Source organism: Trachemys scripta, chromosome 9 (genome assembly GCF_013100865.1).
Source record: "Trachemys scripta elegans isolate TJP31775 chromosome 9, CAS_Tse_1.0, whole genome shotgun sequence".
NCBI classification, from domain to species: Eukaryota; Metazoa; Chordata; order Testudines; family Emydidae; genus Trachemys; species Trachemys scripta.
The window spans coordinates 5,048,599-5,065,196 of NC_048306.1; the positions used below are offsets into that span (position 1 = coordinate 5,048,599).

Consider the following 16,598-nt stretch of genomic DNA (forward strand, 5'->3'; position numbering starts at 1 on the left):
TTTTGTTTTGTTTTTAAAAAAAAGGTTGGACAAGGTAAGGAAACTGTGCTTGTTTCATTTAAATTAAGACGGTTAAAAGCAGCATTTTTCTTCTGCATCTTGAAATTTAAAAAGCTGTATTAAGTCAATGTTCAGTTGTAAACTTTTGAAAGAACCATAACGTTTACTTCAGAGTTATGAACAACCTCCATTTTTGAGGTCTTCATAGCTCTGAGGTTCTACTGTACACCACATGCTTTGCTAGGCATGTGTAGCACCCCTGGATCTTAAAAGGTGTGTTGTGGGGGCTGTTGATCATCACAGCAGTGGAAGTATGTCTACAGTTTTGCAGCTATTGTTCTGGCAGGGTCTGGTGTTGCTTTGAGTTGGTGTGTCCTGGTTTGTGGGGAGTTTGCTTCTGATGATGAGCTTGGAGAGGTTGGGGGCGGGGTGTTTGAAGATCAGAAATGGAGGTTCAGGAAAGATTTCTTTCAGGATGTGGTCCCCATGGAGGATGGGTTGTCGTTTGATGATCCTTTGCATCAGTTCCACTGTGGGATGTAGGTGACAACTTAGGGGCTGGTGGTCAGAGGCGGGTTTATTTCTGTATTGAAGCAGGTTCTCTCAGGGTACTTGTAGGTTGCCTCATGGAACAGGCCACCCTTCTCTGGGGGAGTGTCCTTGTTTGGTGAAGGTTGTTCTAAGAGTGTCAAGCTGTATAGCCCAGACTACATATATTACCATTTATTATTTGTATTACAGTAATAGCCAGGGGCTGCTCTTAGAGATCAAGTGTAGCAGATGCAGTACAAAGAGTAAAATTACAAGCCCTGCTTCAAAGAGCTTATAGTTAAAGGCCCAGATCCTGCAATAAGCGGTTTCTGGGCAGACCCCTGCATCCAGGCACAGCCTCGGTGAAGTCAATGGGGATCTGTGCACCCACAGGAGACTGACCACTCAGAGCTTATTGCAGGAATAGGCTCTGAGTCCTAAGGGGAATTAGGTACCCAACTCCTGTTGACTCCAGGACTGCCCAACAGTTGACAAACAGACAGGGATGGGAGGAGGCAGGGATCCCAACATATTTTTATGCCGACTACAAAATACAGCTCCCCTTATTTTCCATTACTACAGTTACCTTCTATGACATCAAAATGAACTTTTCTCTCTTCTACGAAACTCAGAGAACTCCTGATTATTATGATGCAAACAACCTTGCCAAAAACTGGGTAAGTAGATCCCCCCCCCCCCAACCCATTAAATTGTGGATATGTATCAGGGGATAAGGGCATCTGAAAGAACAAAAATATGAACTCCCAGGGCAAAGCGCAAAGAACTGTAAATGCTGTTAATAAAAACAACAACATTATAGAGTTTTATAATCATGTTATCTGACAGATTTGTCATGAAGAGACACAGTGGGTGAGGTAATATCTTTAATTGGACCAACTTCTGTTGGTGAGAGGGACAAGCTTTTGAGCTATATAGAGCTCTTCTTCAGGTCTGGGAAAGGTACTCCTAGCATCACTCCTAAATGGAAGGTAGAGCAGATTGTTTAGCATAAATAAATATTGTAAGATACCATTCAAGGTAGAGGGGTCTGTCAACACTTCTGCAGTCATAGGACTGAAAGAGGGGGTGAGTGGGTCACAGATTATTGTAATAAGACATAAACCCAATGTTTCTGTTCAGTCCATGATTTGTAGTGGCTGGCAAAGTTATGAATTTAAGCTCCCAGGCTCATCTTTTGAAAGGGTTGTGCAGGTTTCCTTTGAGGATGAGGACTGACTGATCAAGCTATATCAGACTTCTCTGTGAGGAGTGTTCAGAGGTTAGAATTAGAGTTGGTCAAAAAACAGGATGAATGGTGACATGGGTAAAAAATTTTGCAACTATTTTTCAAAAACATTGAAACTATGAATTTACCAGCACCTCTAGTTAAAATATTGACCCGAGTTAATGAGAAACTTGTTTCTTTTACAGTTTAATGCCAGATTTCCTGAAGGTGAATGTGTTGTGACAAATTATTATGTAACTGCAAGCAAGTAAGTACTTGACTATAGTGTTTATTTATTCCACAACCTAACCTCAACTTTGGAAGAGTTTGTAATCAGGATCCTGACTGACATTTCACAAATGACCTCTCTGTATAATGGGACAAACCAAAACCCCAGATCCAACCTTGACCTTTAGGAGTCTCCAAACTTTGTATTTTGGACCCACTTCGCCGGTGTCCTGCACAAGGCAGGCAGAACATTTTGAGCCAAATTGTGAACACATTTGCATCCATGCAACTGGAGTCCCAGGAACAAGTTCTGGTTTAAGATGGTGAAAGTGTTCATTGCATCGGGGCTTTGTATGGATGTAGGTGAGGTTGGTCAGGATCTTGACCTATGAACATTCAGAACCAGAGTGAGAGGTCACAGATCACCATAGGCCAAATCTAGTGTGTCTACCTAGGTACTTATAGGGCTCATCACCGCAGTATTTGAGCCCCAGACCCTGAAAGATATATAGGCCTAACTCCCATTGAAATAAATGGAAGTTAGGCACCAAATACCTTTGAGGATCTAGGTCTGAGTGCCTAAAGTCTGCTGCAGGATTTACAGGCACAAAACTATTAAAAAATAACAGCAGTTCTGCACCAAACTCCCACACTGCTCTTTAGAGCCAAACCCATGTATGTTCATATTTAATCTGTAGGCAGGTGAGAGAAGTGGGGCTGTTTAGCATTTGCTAGATTGATGGAAATGTCACTTGTACAGACTTTGAGATATAGTTTTACCATTACGCACATTTTGACTTTCTGCTTTCTCCTCCCGCATCATCACTTGAATGATGGAGGTTGTGGATGGCAACAACAAAACAAAACATTGCACTGTTTACATGAAGCATGTCAGATTCTGAAAATCTTAAGGGGAAAAATAGAGACTGTGAAATAAAGACAGGGAAAGGGGGATTAAAAATGACAACTACTGGATCTGCAGTAAGCATATGCAAGATGCATTAGTTACATGGCTCTTAGGAATTAAGGGGTTAACATTTTTTGAGGTGGGAGTGAAGGGCTTCTAGACTATAGGATGAGAAACAGGGTACTGGCAGATTATACTATACCATTAGTAGTCTTTCCTCCTGAGCTAATTAGCCCTAAAAAGCAAGACACTGACAGGAAAAACACGGCTAGAATGAACAACTGTACAGGCATTTAAAACTGGGTTGGGACTTGGGAGGACACTGTTGTAAGGAACTGGCTCAAGTGTGCAACTGCTGAATCCTGCCATGGGCCCTATGCTATTAATAGGTTCTTAACAACTCCAGTTGTAAGAGCAGGACCATGTCAAGTCTATTGCTGATGTAACCCTGAAGTCTGAGAGGCCATTGGGAGCAGTGCAGTGACATTAGTGATTGTTCATGACTGACCACAGATTCGTTACAGTATGAAATATTACTAAAGGTAGAATGGGGCTGATTCTGTGCCAAGGAAGTCAATAGTGAAGTTCCCACTGACTTCAGTAGCCCAAGGTCAGGCTCATTATCAGCTATGGGACAATTTCTTTAGGATACACACACACACACACACAATTATTCTGCTCTTTTTTAGATACAGGAATAATTCTCCAGGAGGAAGTGTCCAGAGGAGAGCTGATGTATGTATTATAAGACACAAACTCTACCTGCGTTGAGTTCTTCCCATAGGATAATCAAGAAATCATTTTTCCTCTTACCTTTTGCTTATACCATATTTTAGTTGCATTCTGAAAGGTAGAAACAGACACTGTACATTAAAATGTAGTGTGACTACTCTGTCTAGGGATGGTAGAACCTCTAAAGATCAGCTCCAACCACTTTGCTCAGCCAACTAGTCTGACAGTTCATAGAGTAAGATTGATTTCTCACCCCAAATTCACTCAGAAATGAATTTCAAAACACCTGCTAGCCTCCTGGGGAAAGCCCTGCAGACTGCAGTGTGATTTTACATTCCTGGTATCCCTGCCTGATTTTCATATCAAGGCCAGGGGTTCAAGTGCCCATGGAGAGAGTTAGAAGTGAGACAAGCAAGCTGAGGTTGGAACTGGTTAGTGATATTTGACTCTAAACACAGCATGTGGTTGCACCTCACAGATTGTTATTCTATTGTTAGTAACCATGATAACAACAGTATTTTGCCCCACCAGAGGCCTAGGCTGGCACAGCCCTACCCTCCTGCAATCTGGTTCAACATACTGTTTTTCTGCTGCATTGATAGGACTCCTACCTACGCTTGTGTTCAGTCCCTCCACCTATCTTTGCAGTAAGATATCCCAGAGTGCATTGGCCCATGACTTGTGCTGCTATCCAGCATGTCTTTCCTCTGCTGAAGTCCTATCGGATACCTGCTCAGATTTTCCCGGAATACACTGGTGCCAACAGGAGAAGGCAGAGTGGGAGGGCTGGCCCTGAGGATATGGCTGTGGTAGTGTGTGCACACAAACAAAACCATGTGACTTATGACCAGGACTCTAAACAGTAACAGTTCTAGCTGGAGCAGGCATGGAACTTTATCCACAGTGTGTTGTTTTTCAAAAGCCCTATTTCCGCCTCTCTCTTTCTGGCTGATTGCAAGGTGCCAATCCTACTCTGTCTTGGATCCATAACTGAGACAGTCTTGTGTCCCTGTTTGCATTCTCACATCAGCAGCAACTAGCCGGCACACCTTGTTTTTATAGTCATCTTAACATAATGCACCATTAAAACTACTGCAAAATGCAAACTTGTACTGGACATGAATAGTCAAACACTGACATTTAAAGCATTGAGCGTGTTAGAAGCTACTGTTCACTTTCACTGAAATCCATTATAATTACATTCAAGCCAGTTGCATCATTCTAACCTTATTCTTGTCTTGTTCTGTATTTTGTGAACTGAAGTTGGAGAAAAAGCAGAATTCACAAAGGTAGGATACATGTTTATGAATTGTGTTGGTAGAATTTAGATTTAAGCACACAATTAAATCAGTTCCCTCCTTCACTTTTATACAGTATATTGGTGCTGATTCAAGGATGATCAAGGTACACCTCTACTCCGATATAACGCAACCCGATATAACACAAATTCGGGTATAACGCGGTAAAACAGTGCTCTGGGGGGGCAGGGCTCCGTGCTCCAGCGGATCAAAGCAAGTTCGATATAATGCGGTTTCACCTATAACGCGGTAAGATTTTTTGGCTGCCAAGGACAGTGTTATATCGGGGTAGAGGTGTAGTTACTAATTATAGGGGGTTAAGTTCCTTAAAATTATGATAACTTTTGTAACAAAGTAGAGCTAGGCATTTAAGAACGATGAGGATACTTAGCATACTCTACAGTGGAACCTATACAAGAAACCAGCCTTAAGACACACTCCAAAGAATCCCCTGACATACTGAGAATAGTTCTGCTTCCTGTGTAGAAAACCAAGGAGTGATTGCTCAAGAGAGGTTTCAGTGCTGTACCATGCTTTGGACACTACTGGGCCTGCACAAGAAGAGATTGCAGGCAATACTCTCCCAGCTGAGGCTGCCATAACCAGGTTTGGTCTGAGTGGTGCTCTTATTCTCTGCTCAGCGTGTTTGGTGGCAATACTCCCTCAGATGATATGACTATGCCCTCTACTAAGGCGGCCACAGGAGGCTTGTCTCTAAGGCCTTCGTTACTCTGCCAAAGTTAAGTCGGTATTGCTGGGTAATGCCCACTCCATTTGAAGTACACACACAAACCAATGGAGGAAGACTTACACAGCTCTTGAACTTTTTGGAAAAAAACAAAACAAAAACACCTTTAGTTTGTGGGGTTTTGGGGGTCATGGAGGATGGTTACTTTGGTGTTTCATTTTCTAAAAACATGAGTACTCGTGATGTTACACCCCATCTGTACTTAATTCTGGAAAGCTTAGTTGAGGGCCTGAGGTACCTGACTCAAACCCCCAGCTTCAGAGATTTCTGTAGAGGATCTGGAGGGGAGATGCTCTCAGGAGAGGTTAAGACTTTTTGCTGCCCCTTTAAGATTGGGCAGTGAGCAATACCCTTTGCCAGCCCCTGGGCCCAACCCCTGAGGGAAACAGAGAGGGGCCCTTTGAGGGGGAGAGCACATTAGCAGGAGATTGAAAGGATAGTCTGCAGGGAAAGAGTAGCCGATTCTTGACCTCCTGTGGGACCCCAGACATTGGAAGGGAAGAGGAAAAGCATCTGAGTTACTTCACCCCATGGTTCCTGCTGCAAGGTCGGGGCTGAGTGGGGACTAAGCGAGCCAGAGCCACTGCAGCTAAATGGCTCATTGAGAGCAGGTGGTCACAAGAGCTGGCACCCTTCATGGCAGCTGAGGCCTTGCAAGAGCTTGTGAGAGAAGGTTGGTTTGCAGCTTTCTCAACCATCTTAGCATGGACTTTGCCTGTGGGCTGGCTCTGAGTAGGAGTTGCTTCTTCCAGGTTGCTATAAGATCCCACCCCTATCTTTCCTGGAGACTCGGGAAGCTCCTGCACAATTTTCCTGCTTGTTCTGCAAGCCATGGAGATAGGGATGGTGGGCACAGTCATTAGGTTGGTCTCAGTGAAGGGTCTACTCAACTGTCTCAGCATAGACCCCACCCACTCCCCACCTGGTAGCCGGTTTCAATATGGGTTGTTTGATTCTCTCAGTAGGGACCTCTTCCCCACACTAACTGGGAGCTGGGTCCTGCAGCCACGCTGTCTGCCTTTTCTGAAGGGTGAGGGAAGGAGAGGTGCTGTCCTGCCAACTGTCCTCAGCAAGCCACAAGAATGTTATTTATTTATTTGAGTTTAGCTGTTTTGAGGAGAAAAACCTAGAAGCCAACACTCTAACGGGAGCGATGGAGCCAGCTGCATGTGCTGCTTGGAGGAGAGAATTCTGGGCAGTGCTTCGAGGGTTGGTCCTATGCCCAGCCGCAGAGCTAAGTTCTGGTCTGGCTCTAGGTGCCAGGGAAATGGGGAATGCCCATGGGTGAAGCAGCATACCCTGGCAGCACACATCATATCCACAGTTTACAGTTTTGTTCAATGGCTTTTGGCACCCCCCCCTCCATACAAATCATTTCAACGCCACTGGAATGCCCCATTCTGAAGAATGACACTGTAAAGTGGTATGGATTCTGCTTACAGTTAGACTTTAGAGTAATTACATGGTTAGCTTATTCCATATTCTGAACAATTGCTGAAAAAAGTGCCTGGTTGTGACTTACCAAAGAAGAGGGTAAGATAAAGTTAGAGACTTGTGATCACAGTTTCACGGGAAACTGTGAAATTTGGGGCCAGATTCTCATGCCACAAGGAGTACCTCACTCCAGAATCAGGCCCTTGTTTTCAATGGCAAGGTATTACTCAGCATAAAGTAATAGTATCAGTATCTGGTCATTATGGTAGCATTGTAAACACAATAGGCAATGAAAGTATGCAATTCAATATAATGTTGAATGTTAATGATTAGTTACAGGATAGCCTGATGGTACAAATGTATCATTGTTTGTGTGTGTTATATTTGTAGCTATGCCTCCAAAACCATCATAAAAGCCACATCCACTCATTCACAAGAATACTTGATCATCATGATAAAAAAACAGTTGCAGATGAAGTACGAAGAGGGGCCCTTGTCTGTGGAACCTGAAGATGTGATTGTCAGTGCAATTGGTAATATTTTATTTATTAAGTTCTAATATTTGTTGCCAGACTTCAAAAACACACGAGTTTCATGAAGGTTGGCCTAAACTCAAAGTTGGTATAGAGTCAGATTCCAAGGGCAGAAGCAACCATTATGATCAAACCTGACCTCATCCATGGAACAGGCCATAGAATTTTACCTAATGATTCTTGCATCAAGACCAATAACTTACAGCTTAACTAGAGGATTTCTATCAAAGATATCCAGGCTTGAGGTAAAGACTCCAGGGGATTGAAAATTTATCACTCACAACCCTTAATAATCTGTTCCAATGGTTACTTACAGAAGATGGGGTATACGTGGCTTCAAGATCACTTAAGTCACCTGCCTACCCTGTGTCTGAATTTGGCCTGTTCTATTTTACTGTGCACTCTACTTCCTGACAAGTGGAGACAGACCTAAACTAGAGTTCTGGGTCTGGACATTTCTGAAATGCAGGAAAAGGGCACATGTGGTATGACTCCAAGCATGGCAGCTCAGGTCCTTTGCTAGAAACAAGTCTCCTGATTGCTGGAGCTAATGCTGATGCAAAAAATCAAGTCCCCAACACCAAACCCAAAACACACCACAGAAGGCAAAGCACTTAGCCTCACTAAGAAAAGGTTCCCCCTCTTCCCCAATTCCATTTTGTGTCTCATGAAAATACACTGTTTAGAGGTGGAAAGAATTGGAGGTTGTACCTCAACGTGATTCAATACTAAAAATCCCGGTTTGTGAATTTCATTTGAGTTCTCCATGATTTGCTTAACTCTTGCTGGGCTGTAGCCCACGAAAGCTTATGCTCAAATAAATTTGTTAGTTTCTTAGGTGCCACAAGTACTCCTGTTCTTTTTGTGGATACAGACTAACATGGCTGTTACTCTGAAATCTTGCTATATAGTGACTGAATGACCATATCTAACGTAGTGTTTTTTTTTTTTTTTTTTTTAAAGAGAGAGGAACAGTGATAGCACAGTTAGAGCACAGCACTGGGAACCAGGATCCCTGACCATTACTATCTGGGTGACCTTGAGCAAGATACTGATTGTCTGTGATAAAGTTTACCTATACCTCTTTGCCGGCTACTACACCTTGTATCTTAAGGAAGCTTATACAAAGAAATGAATTCACTCATTTGCAGCTATAACTGCCCTCTTTATAAAATCGCCTCCTGCATACATGTTGTTCTAGGTCACAGTTTTTATGACGATAGCCAAACTTATCTGTAGATATGTTGCCAAAGTCTTTTGGAAAGTTTAAAGCAGTAAATAATATTTGATCCCCAGAGCCCTGATCCAAAGCCATTGAAGCTAGTGGCAGACACTCTATTGATGTCCGTGGGTAGTGGAACAAGCCCACATTTGTTTCTGATTTGTTTTATTGACTTGGATATACTCCTTATCAACCTTTAAAAAAAAATACAGAAGTAGGCAAGAGATAAGCAAGAGACATAATGTACTTGTATTTAAAAACACACATTCGATACCATTCATAAACAAGATTAATACGCAAGGGAGTTACAGGGAAAGTAGTCCTTGTGGAAAAGGCACTGACTGGGTAATGAGCAGCCGCCCACTTCAGTAAAAGTTTATGGGTCAGGTAAGGGAAAAGTAATAAGCAAAGTAACCCTATCATTGATTCCTGTGGTAACTTCACCCTCCACATGGCAGAGGGCACATTGAAAGGGGAAGAAACAGCACCAGCACTGCTAGTTCTGTCTACTCAATAAAGGATTACAATTTCCAATGCTGACAACCAATACTGATATGATAAAAGTCTATAAAATCATGACTGATGTGGAGAAAGTAAATACGTTATTTACTCTCTCATAACACAAGGACTAGGGGTCACCAAATGAAATTAATAAGCAGCAGGTTTAAAAAACAAACAAAAGGAAGAATTTCTTCACACAATGCACAGTCAACATGTGGAACTCTTTGCCAGAGGATGTTGTGAAGGCAAAGACTAACCGGGTTTAAAAACAAAAACAAAAAAACCCGCCCCCCTGCACCCCAAACTAGATAAATTCATGGAGGATAGGTCCATTAATGGCTATTAGACAGGATGGGCACGGATGGTGCCTCTGTTTGCCAGAAGATGGAAACGGGTGACCGAGATCACTTGATTACCTTTTCTGTTCATTTTTTCAGGGGCACCTGGCATTGGCCACTGTCGGAAGACAGGATACTGGGCTAGATAGACCTTTGGTCTGACCCAGTATGGCCATTCTTATGTTTTTAACCCAGCACCTGCCCTGAGAAAAAAGTCTCAAGAGAAGCAGAAGGCAAATGAGAATTTAGGCACAACTTTTTCTTATATCAAGACAACAGGAGAGGCAAACATTATAGCTTTGTTCCAGCGAGAGACTATCCAGATTATGAATGGGTCCTAGTTAGGCTGCAGCCAGTGAAGACTCCCTTTTAGCTCATAAAAGCTTTATCATGAATAATTGTACGAGTCTTGTTCCTAGCTCCAGGTACCTGCCCAGAAGAATGGTCAACCTACAAAGGGAAGTATCTTTGGACACAGACTAATCCGGCTAGCAAAACTGAATTAAGATGTGTGAAAAATTCTAAGCAGTCTGCCACCAGGAGTTGGTGAGTGATGAGATCATCTCCACTTTGGCATTGATTTAGCAGATGCTGGCATGGGGAGTAACAGGGTGAGCAGCAGGGAAACACGGTTGTGTGTGGTAGGGTGTCCAGCTGGTGAGGTACTTTAGCATACAACAGTGTACCTGCCTAATTGAATGGGATGCACCCCAGGGCTAGAAGAGGCATGATCTTTGGGAAAAGGGCCCACAATCTGCATGTGCTTCCATCTACTGCAAGTGCAGGCTGGCATCATAGCTAGCATGCTGTTCCAGCATTAAGGAATAGTAGATACTCTGTAGTGTATTCTGCCATCCCCACATGTGTCTCTGGTTCTAGACACCTCAAATTGCATTGGAGTTGCAGCTGGTGCCCGCGATTTGAGAACTGGGCACTGGGGGAAAATGTGGCCCTTGAATTAATCTGTTTCCAAAAATAAGTTATTATGTTCGTAGCCGCTGTATTTGCAAGTGCAGTGAACATCACTGAATAAAATCTGTTTCTTTCTATTAAAGTAATGCATACTGCTTTTATTTTTTAGCATGATAAATATTAAGAGTGAGAAAGCTTATTGGGGAAGACCAAATATGAGACAATGTAAATTGCTGGAAGAACTTCCAAATAATATTGTGGGTCTTACAAACGTTACCATAACAGAAGGTAAGATTCCAAAAAGTTTAATATGATGGGTCAAAGTATAACTGCAACTGATTTAATACTTTTTTTTTTTAAATGAGCTGTATGTTTTGGGTATCTGAACAACAGGAGCAGTAACAATTATTATTCATGTCATTCACTTGTTCAGCTTAAAGTGTTTTTCTTTTTTAAAAAACAGAAATAGTTTTGAGTCCTGCTTTGAACTTCTGTCATTTTGACAACTTAATTTCTATCTCAAATCCACATTTTTATTACTAGAATAAATAATTCACAATGAACTCCATGAATTTTGCTTTTTTATCCTGTATGTGGATTGTCTAGAAACAAACTTCCTGGAATTTGTGGGTAGTTTGGAATTATTCACACACTTTTTCAGTAAATAATTCTTTGTCTGGAGATCAAACCGAATAGTAAATCTGCATACACAATTTGATATTTGCATTTTGTGCCAGGGTGACTAATTAGGTAAATTGTCTCAACAGAAACAATACCACATGGCTTATGTAACTAACTTATAGAGGCACTGATCTGACAAGCTGTTCCATGTGGAGGGATCCCTGTGCTTGCATAAAGCCCCACTGACTTCTGCAGAAACCTACCGATATAGAAAAGCTTACATAGTGAAGGCCAGAATGTGAACTGCAAATAGCAGATTTTCCAACTACAGAATTTGCTTCTGGTGCATGTTCAAACTAAACACTGACTTTGGGGGGAGTATTTGTGCTAGTAGAGCTAGAGGAATCAAATGTTCCCAGCATGCAAACACAAAAGCTTGTTAACGTGGTTGAAATGAAATTAGTTTTGAATTGAAAAAATATTGGATACTTTTTAGCACTATTTGCTGTATTGATTATACTCCATTAATAAAACTGCATTTCTCTCTCCTGGAAATACAACCTGAGATTTGCAGTCTTTGCGCTAAAGGAGTGAGCTTGTTGACACCTGATTTATTTTTCTTTTTAAAAGCACTAATTTCACACTAGGCTGGAAGCACTACGTGCGTTATTGAGAGAAGAACAAACCTCAGCTCCCTAGGTTCAGAGTCTCCATGGTACAGGCAGACTCATCCTGTACGTCATTCATACAGCGTGAACTCGACCTAGCTTCATATGGGCCTGAAAGGCCTCCAGCTCAGTAAACCATCACAGCTGGGCACCATATTGCCCTGGGGTGGGAGGGATGAGGACTAAGCAACTTTGAATGGAGCAGAGGAGGGCTCCAAACCAGCTCCCCATCGATCAGCACAGGGGTGGGGGTTGGGAGTGTAGCCAGTGGGTTTGTGATTACACACAAAATGGCCACAAACCAATGGTGGTGGCTCCTGTTCTCGTGAGGAAGCCTGTCCTTGTGACTGGAAGAGCAGTTGCAGAGGAGCTGCCTTGTTTCAGGTCCATTGGCTGGGGTGGGGGGGTTCTGTGCCCTTCAGCCACTTGTGTACTTCCCCCATGCACCAATATCTTTTTGTGGGGAGGTAGGTGAGATCTGTGCTACAGTACTTGGCCCGAGTAGCATTTTCTACAGTGTTTAAATGGGGGGGGGGGGGGCGGGGGAGAAAAGGGAAGAGAGCACAAAATCCCAGGGGATATAGTTTTCCACTCCACAGAGCTAAAAACTCAGAAGTGTGTTTGATCTTTTACCTTAAGCATTAAATGTGTGGCACTGGATTATTTAAAAGAAGAACAGGTTCCATAAGACACTAATGAAAAAGGTGAAAGATGTCAGAAGTGAGTTTTAGCACTGGACTTGTCATCAGGATTTTCCAGCGTTGATTAACACAAGTGCAGTTAGAAAGGATCAAATGCAATAAGAAACAAAGCACTGATGTCTTGAGGTTTATGTGCTGTCTAAAGTATGCCTACAGGTTAGTTTGCACATGTATCTGAAGTTTGCAAATGTATCTGCTTGCACTCCAGAAACAATGGACTGAGAATGAAGCTACTTTATTTGCACTAGGATTAGTACATAAACGAACAGTTTCTGGAGCACATCTTGTGATTGCATCTTTTAACTAGAATTGTGAAGTCTGTGTTATGGACCTGGGGCTGGATCAATGCACATGTACACTATCTATAACAGTCTTTTCATTTACGGAATCAGTTTAGCAAACTGAGCATTTCTTTTAACACTAGATAAGCATTTCAGCTCTACTGCAAAACATTAAGTCACCTCTATGTTCTTTAATCTATTCCAGAAAATGCAGAGGATATTGCGGAGCACCTTTTAAATCTGATGATAAACTTTACAAAATTGGATAAGGTAGAAACTGAGGTTATCGTAAACAAAGTCTCTGCTATTTCAAAGTGTGATGATATAAGCAGGCCACTTGCTGAGACTACATTAAAAATACTGAACTCTATTTTGCTGAAAGAAATGAATACACAGGGCTTGCAAACAGAGACCAATAGGTAAGTAAAGTATCTAGTAAATCACTTGTACAGAAGTTAAAGAAATCACTAAGGAATAATATTGTTAAAAAAGCCATCTTGAGACCTACTGCATCATCCTGCAACTTTCCCACATATAGGATCCATGGTAATGATGCTACAGGTTGCTGACGTATTCCCCTGGCCAGTGTATTTATGGGAAAGTATGGCTGACAAACTAAGGTCCAGACCCACAAAAATACTTAGATCTCTAAACCCCAGACTTAGGGCACTTAAGTCCTGTTGTAGGCACCCCTGGGATCTACAACCCCCCTGCCCAGCTACCACTTAAGTTACTTAATGCCTAGATATTCGCTGTAAGAGTTCTCAAAATGCCTATGTTTCTGCCTCTGGGCATGTGCCCTGCATTCTAGGTGTCCAGACACATCTCCTGCCTAAGCCCCAGTAAGAGCCATAAACTGGGGGAAGATAGATGGAGGTGCATCTCTTTTTCCTGATAGGCCCAATTGAGTAGGTGTGCTCAGAGCCACCTACCATTCAAGATCTGGCCAGAGGAGGCAGTGGTATGGTTGCTGACCAACATATGTCTTTTAGTTCAGTGGTCAGGGCCGGCTCCAGGCACCAGCTAAGGAAGCAGGAGCTTGGGATGGCCAATACAAAGGGGCGGCACTCCGTCCGCTATTGGGGCGGCATGTCTGGGTCTTCGGCAGGAATTCAGTGGCGGGTCCCTCAGTCCCTCTCTTCCTCTTTGAGCTGCCGCCGAAGAGCAGAAAACCTGGAGCCGGCCCTGCCAGTGGTTGGCACACTTCCCTGGGAGGTGGGACATCCAGGTTCAATTTCCCCCTCTGCCTAAGGGGCTGAAAGGATTTGAACAGGCACTTCTCAGGAGGTTACTCTAACCCCTGCACTGGGGGATACTCAGATGTGGGTCTCCTTCAGTCTCTGCAGTTGAAGCTGTTCCATGGTGTACAAATACTGATTGGGGCAGAAAAAGAGAGATTCTCTCACTTGGGGGAGAGAACCACTCCTGCCATCTCTACTATATTACTGAGACAAAGATTTTCATAAATAAGTGCCTACGGTAGGTTCCCAACTCTGTATGTAGGTTCCTAAATAAGCGGTGGGATTTTCAAGAGTGCTGGGCGGGCAGCAGCTCCCACTGAAGACCACATTGCTCAGTACTTTTGAAAAATCACTTTTCTTAACTGGGAACTGAAATGTGGAGCTGGGGGAACCTAACTTCAGACACTTATTTCGAAAGTGTTTGCTTGTGTCAATTCAGAGAGGGCCCCTTGCCAGGGATGGTAAATGGGCACCAATCAGCAGCACTAGATACAGTTACTTAAAAAGTTATCTCTCTCCAGCTCTGACTTTGCAGACTGCCAGAGTTTGCAAGTTTCTCAGTTTCAGATGATGTTTTGCTTTCATCAAAGTTTTTGAAAGTTTCCAAGGAAAATGAGGCTTTCAATTTAAAGTCAGTCCATGTGTCAGTCTCTTGGTGGAAGTGTATAAAGTTGCCCAGCTCTTTGCAGTAGGCAAGTGTGTGTTGTCTTTATAAACAGGAAAAAAATATGCCAAAACCAGTTTAAATAATATGCCAGATGACACTGCTCAGTGTCGTTATGATCCTCTCTCACAAGAGAGTCTCTCGCTGCAATGTGGGCGGTATGCCTGCTGCCAGTACAGAACCACCCCCGCTTTTTAAAAATGTGTCTTTTTCTTTTTAATTATAAAAGAAAGAAATCCCAGTGAAAACTTTGTACTGATCTCCTCAGTGAGCTCTTCAGACAGGGACTGTCGTCTGTTACGCGTGTTCCCTGGAGCCCTGATCCTGACTGGGGACTCTAGGTGCCACCACACTACCAAACAGAGATAATAATTTAGAAGTTATTTAGGGGAAGCCCGTCCTTTGCCCTCCCCACCCCCATCTGTTATTTCAGATGTATTTGAGTTTTGAAGAACTTAAGAAGTTATAACCTTGTTATTTAAAGAACAACAGAGAGTCCATAACAGGGACACATTGATCCATCTGGCTTTAAGGAGAGGATTATTGCCATGAATCCTCAGAAGCACCTGCTTCTAAGTGATTCCATAAGAATCCGTATTATATTAACAGATACAGATTATAAAGCCAGGTGGGACCATTGTGATAATCTAGTTCGACCTCCTATGTAACAGGCCACAGGAATTAATTCAGGGAAGTCCTATTCAAAGTAGCATTGAGCATTTCTTTTACAAAGACATGTTTAATTTTAAAGTTTCCACTGATGGAGAATTTACCACAACCTTTGGTAAGACGTTTCAAAGGTTAGTTATCCTAATTGTTTAAAAAAAAAAAAAAAGCCTTATATCTAGATAGAATTTGTGTAGCTTCAGCTTCCAGACATTGGATCTCATTATGCCTTTGTCTACTAGACTGAAGAGCTCATTAAAGTTTTGTTCCCCATGTAGGTACTTCTAGACTGACCAAATCACCCCTTAACCCAGGGATGGCCCTGGATTGAAATCTTGGCTCGAGATATTTTGGTGAAGTTCAAAGGGAACTCCAGGCTTCACAGCTCTGGGCAGTCCATAATCTGAAGGAATCCTATTGTGGACCCTCGTTCACTTGTCCTGACAAAGTACACGTCAAGCAGGTTCTCTCCCAATGACAACTGGGAAATCAGGATCAGCTCAAATAGAAATATTAAGATTTCCATCCACAACCATTGCAGTCTTAGCATACATTTTCCCACTCTACAGATTCCTATTGGTTGACACATCTCTCCCAAGGCAAGGAAGATAAATGGCATGTACTTTAGCCTCAGGTATCAGGGGGTAGCCGTGTTAGTCTGTATCTACAAAAACAACAAGGAGTCTGGTGGCACCTTAAAGACTAACACATTTATTTGGGCATAAGCTTTCGTGAGTAAAAACCTCACTTCTTCGGATGCATAGAGTGAAAGTTACAGATGCAGGCATTATATACTGACACATGGAGAGCAGGGAGTTACTTCACAAGTGGAGAACCAGTGTTGACAGAGCCAATTCAATCAGGGTGGATGTAGTCCACTCCCAATAATAGATGAGGAGGTGTCAATTCCAGGAGAGGAAAAACTGCTTCTGTAGTGAGCCAGCCACTCCCAGTCCCTATTCAAGCCCAGATTAATGGTGTTGAATTTGCAAATGAATTTTAGTTCTGCTGTTTCTCTTTGAAGTCTGTTTCTGAAGTTTTTTTGTTCAATGATAGTGACTTTTAAATCTGTAATAGAATGACCAGGGAGATTGAAGTGTTCACTTACTGGCTTATGTATGTTACCATTCCTGATGTCCGATTTGTG

At 42.6% G+C, this 16,598-nt stretch overlaps 1 protein-coding gene across 1 annotated transcript in view; it reads left to right on the forward strand.

The window, feature by feature from the left end:
* The window catches only part of LOC117882878 (adhesion G-protein coupled receptor G4-like), a 44,587-nt gene that overhangs the window by 27,180 nt on the left and 809 nt on the right, over positions 1 to 16,598 (forward strand). Inside the window, exons 4-11 of the mRNA XM_034781743.1 lie at positions 1,114 to 1,208; positions 1,963 to 2,024; positions 3,581 to 3,626; positions 4,887 to 4,912; positions 7,494 to 7,636; positions 10,117 to 10,243; positions 10,779 to 10,897; positions 13,086 to 13,299. Coding sequence (XP_034637634.1) covers positions 1,114 to 1,208; positions 1,963 to 2,024; positions 3,581 to 3,626; positions 4,887 to 4,912; positions 7,494 to 7,636; positions 10,117 to 10,243; positions 10,779 to 10,897; positions 13,086 to 13,299 — 832 coding nt within the window. The remainder of the gene's footprint in view (positions 1 to 1,113; positions 1,209 to 1,962; positions 2,025 to 3,580; positions 3,627 to 4,886; positions 4,913 to 7,493; positions 7,637 to 10,116; positions 10,244 to 10,778; positions 10,898 to 13,085; positions 13,300 to 16,598) is intronic.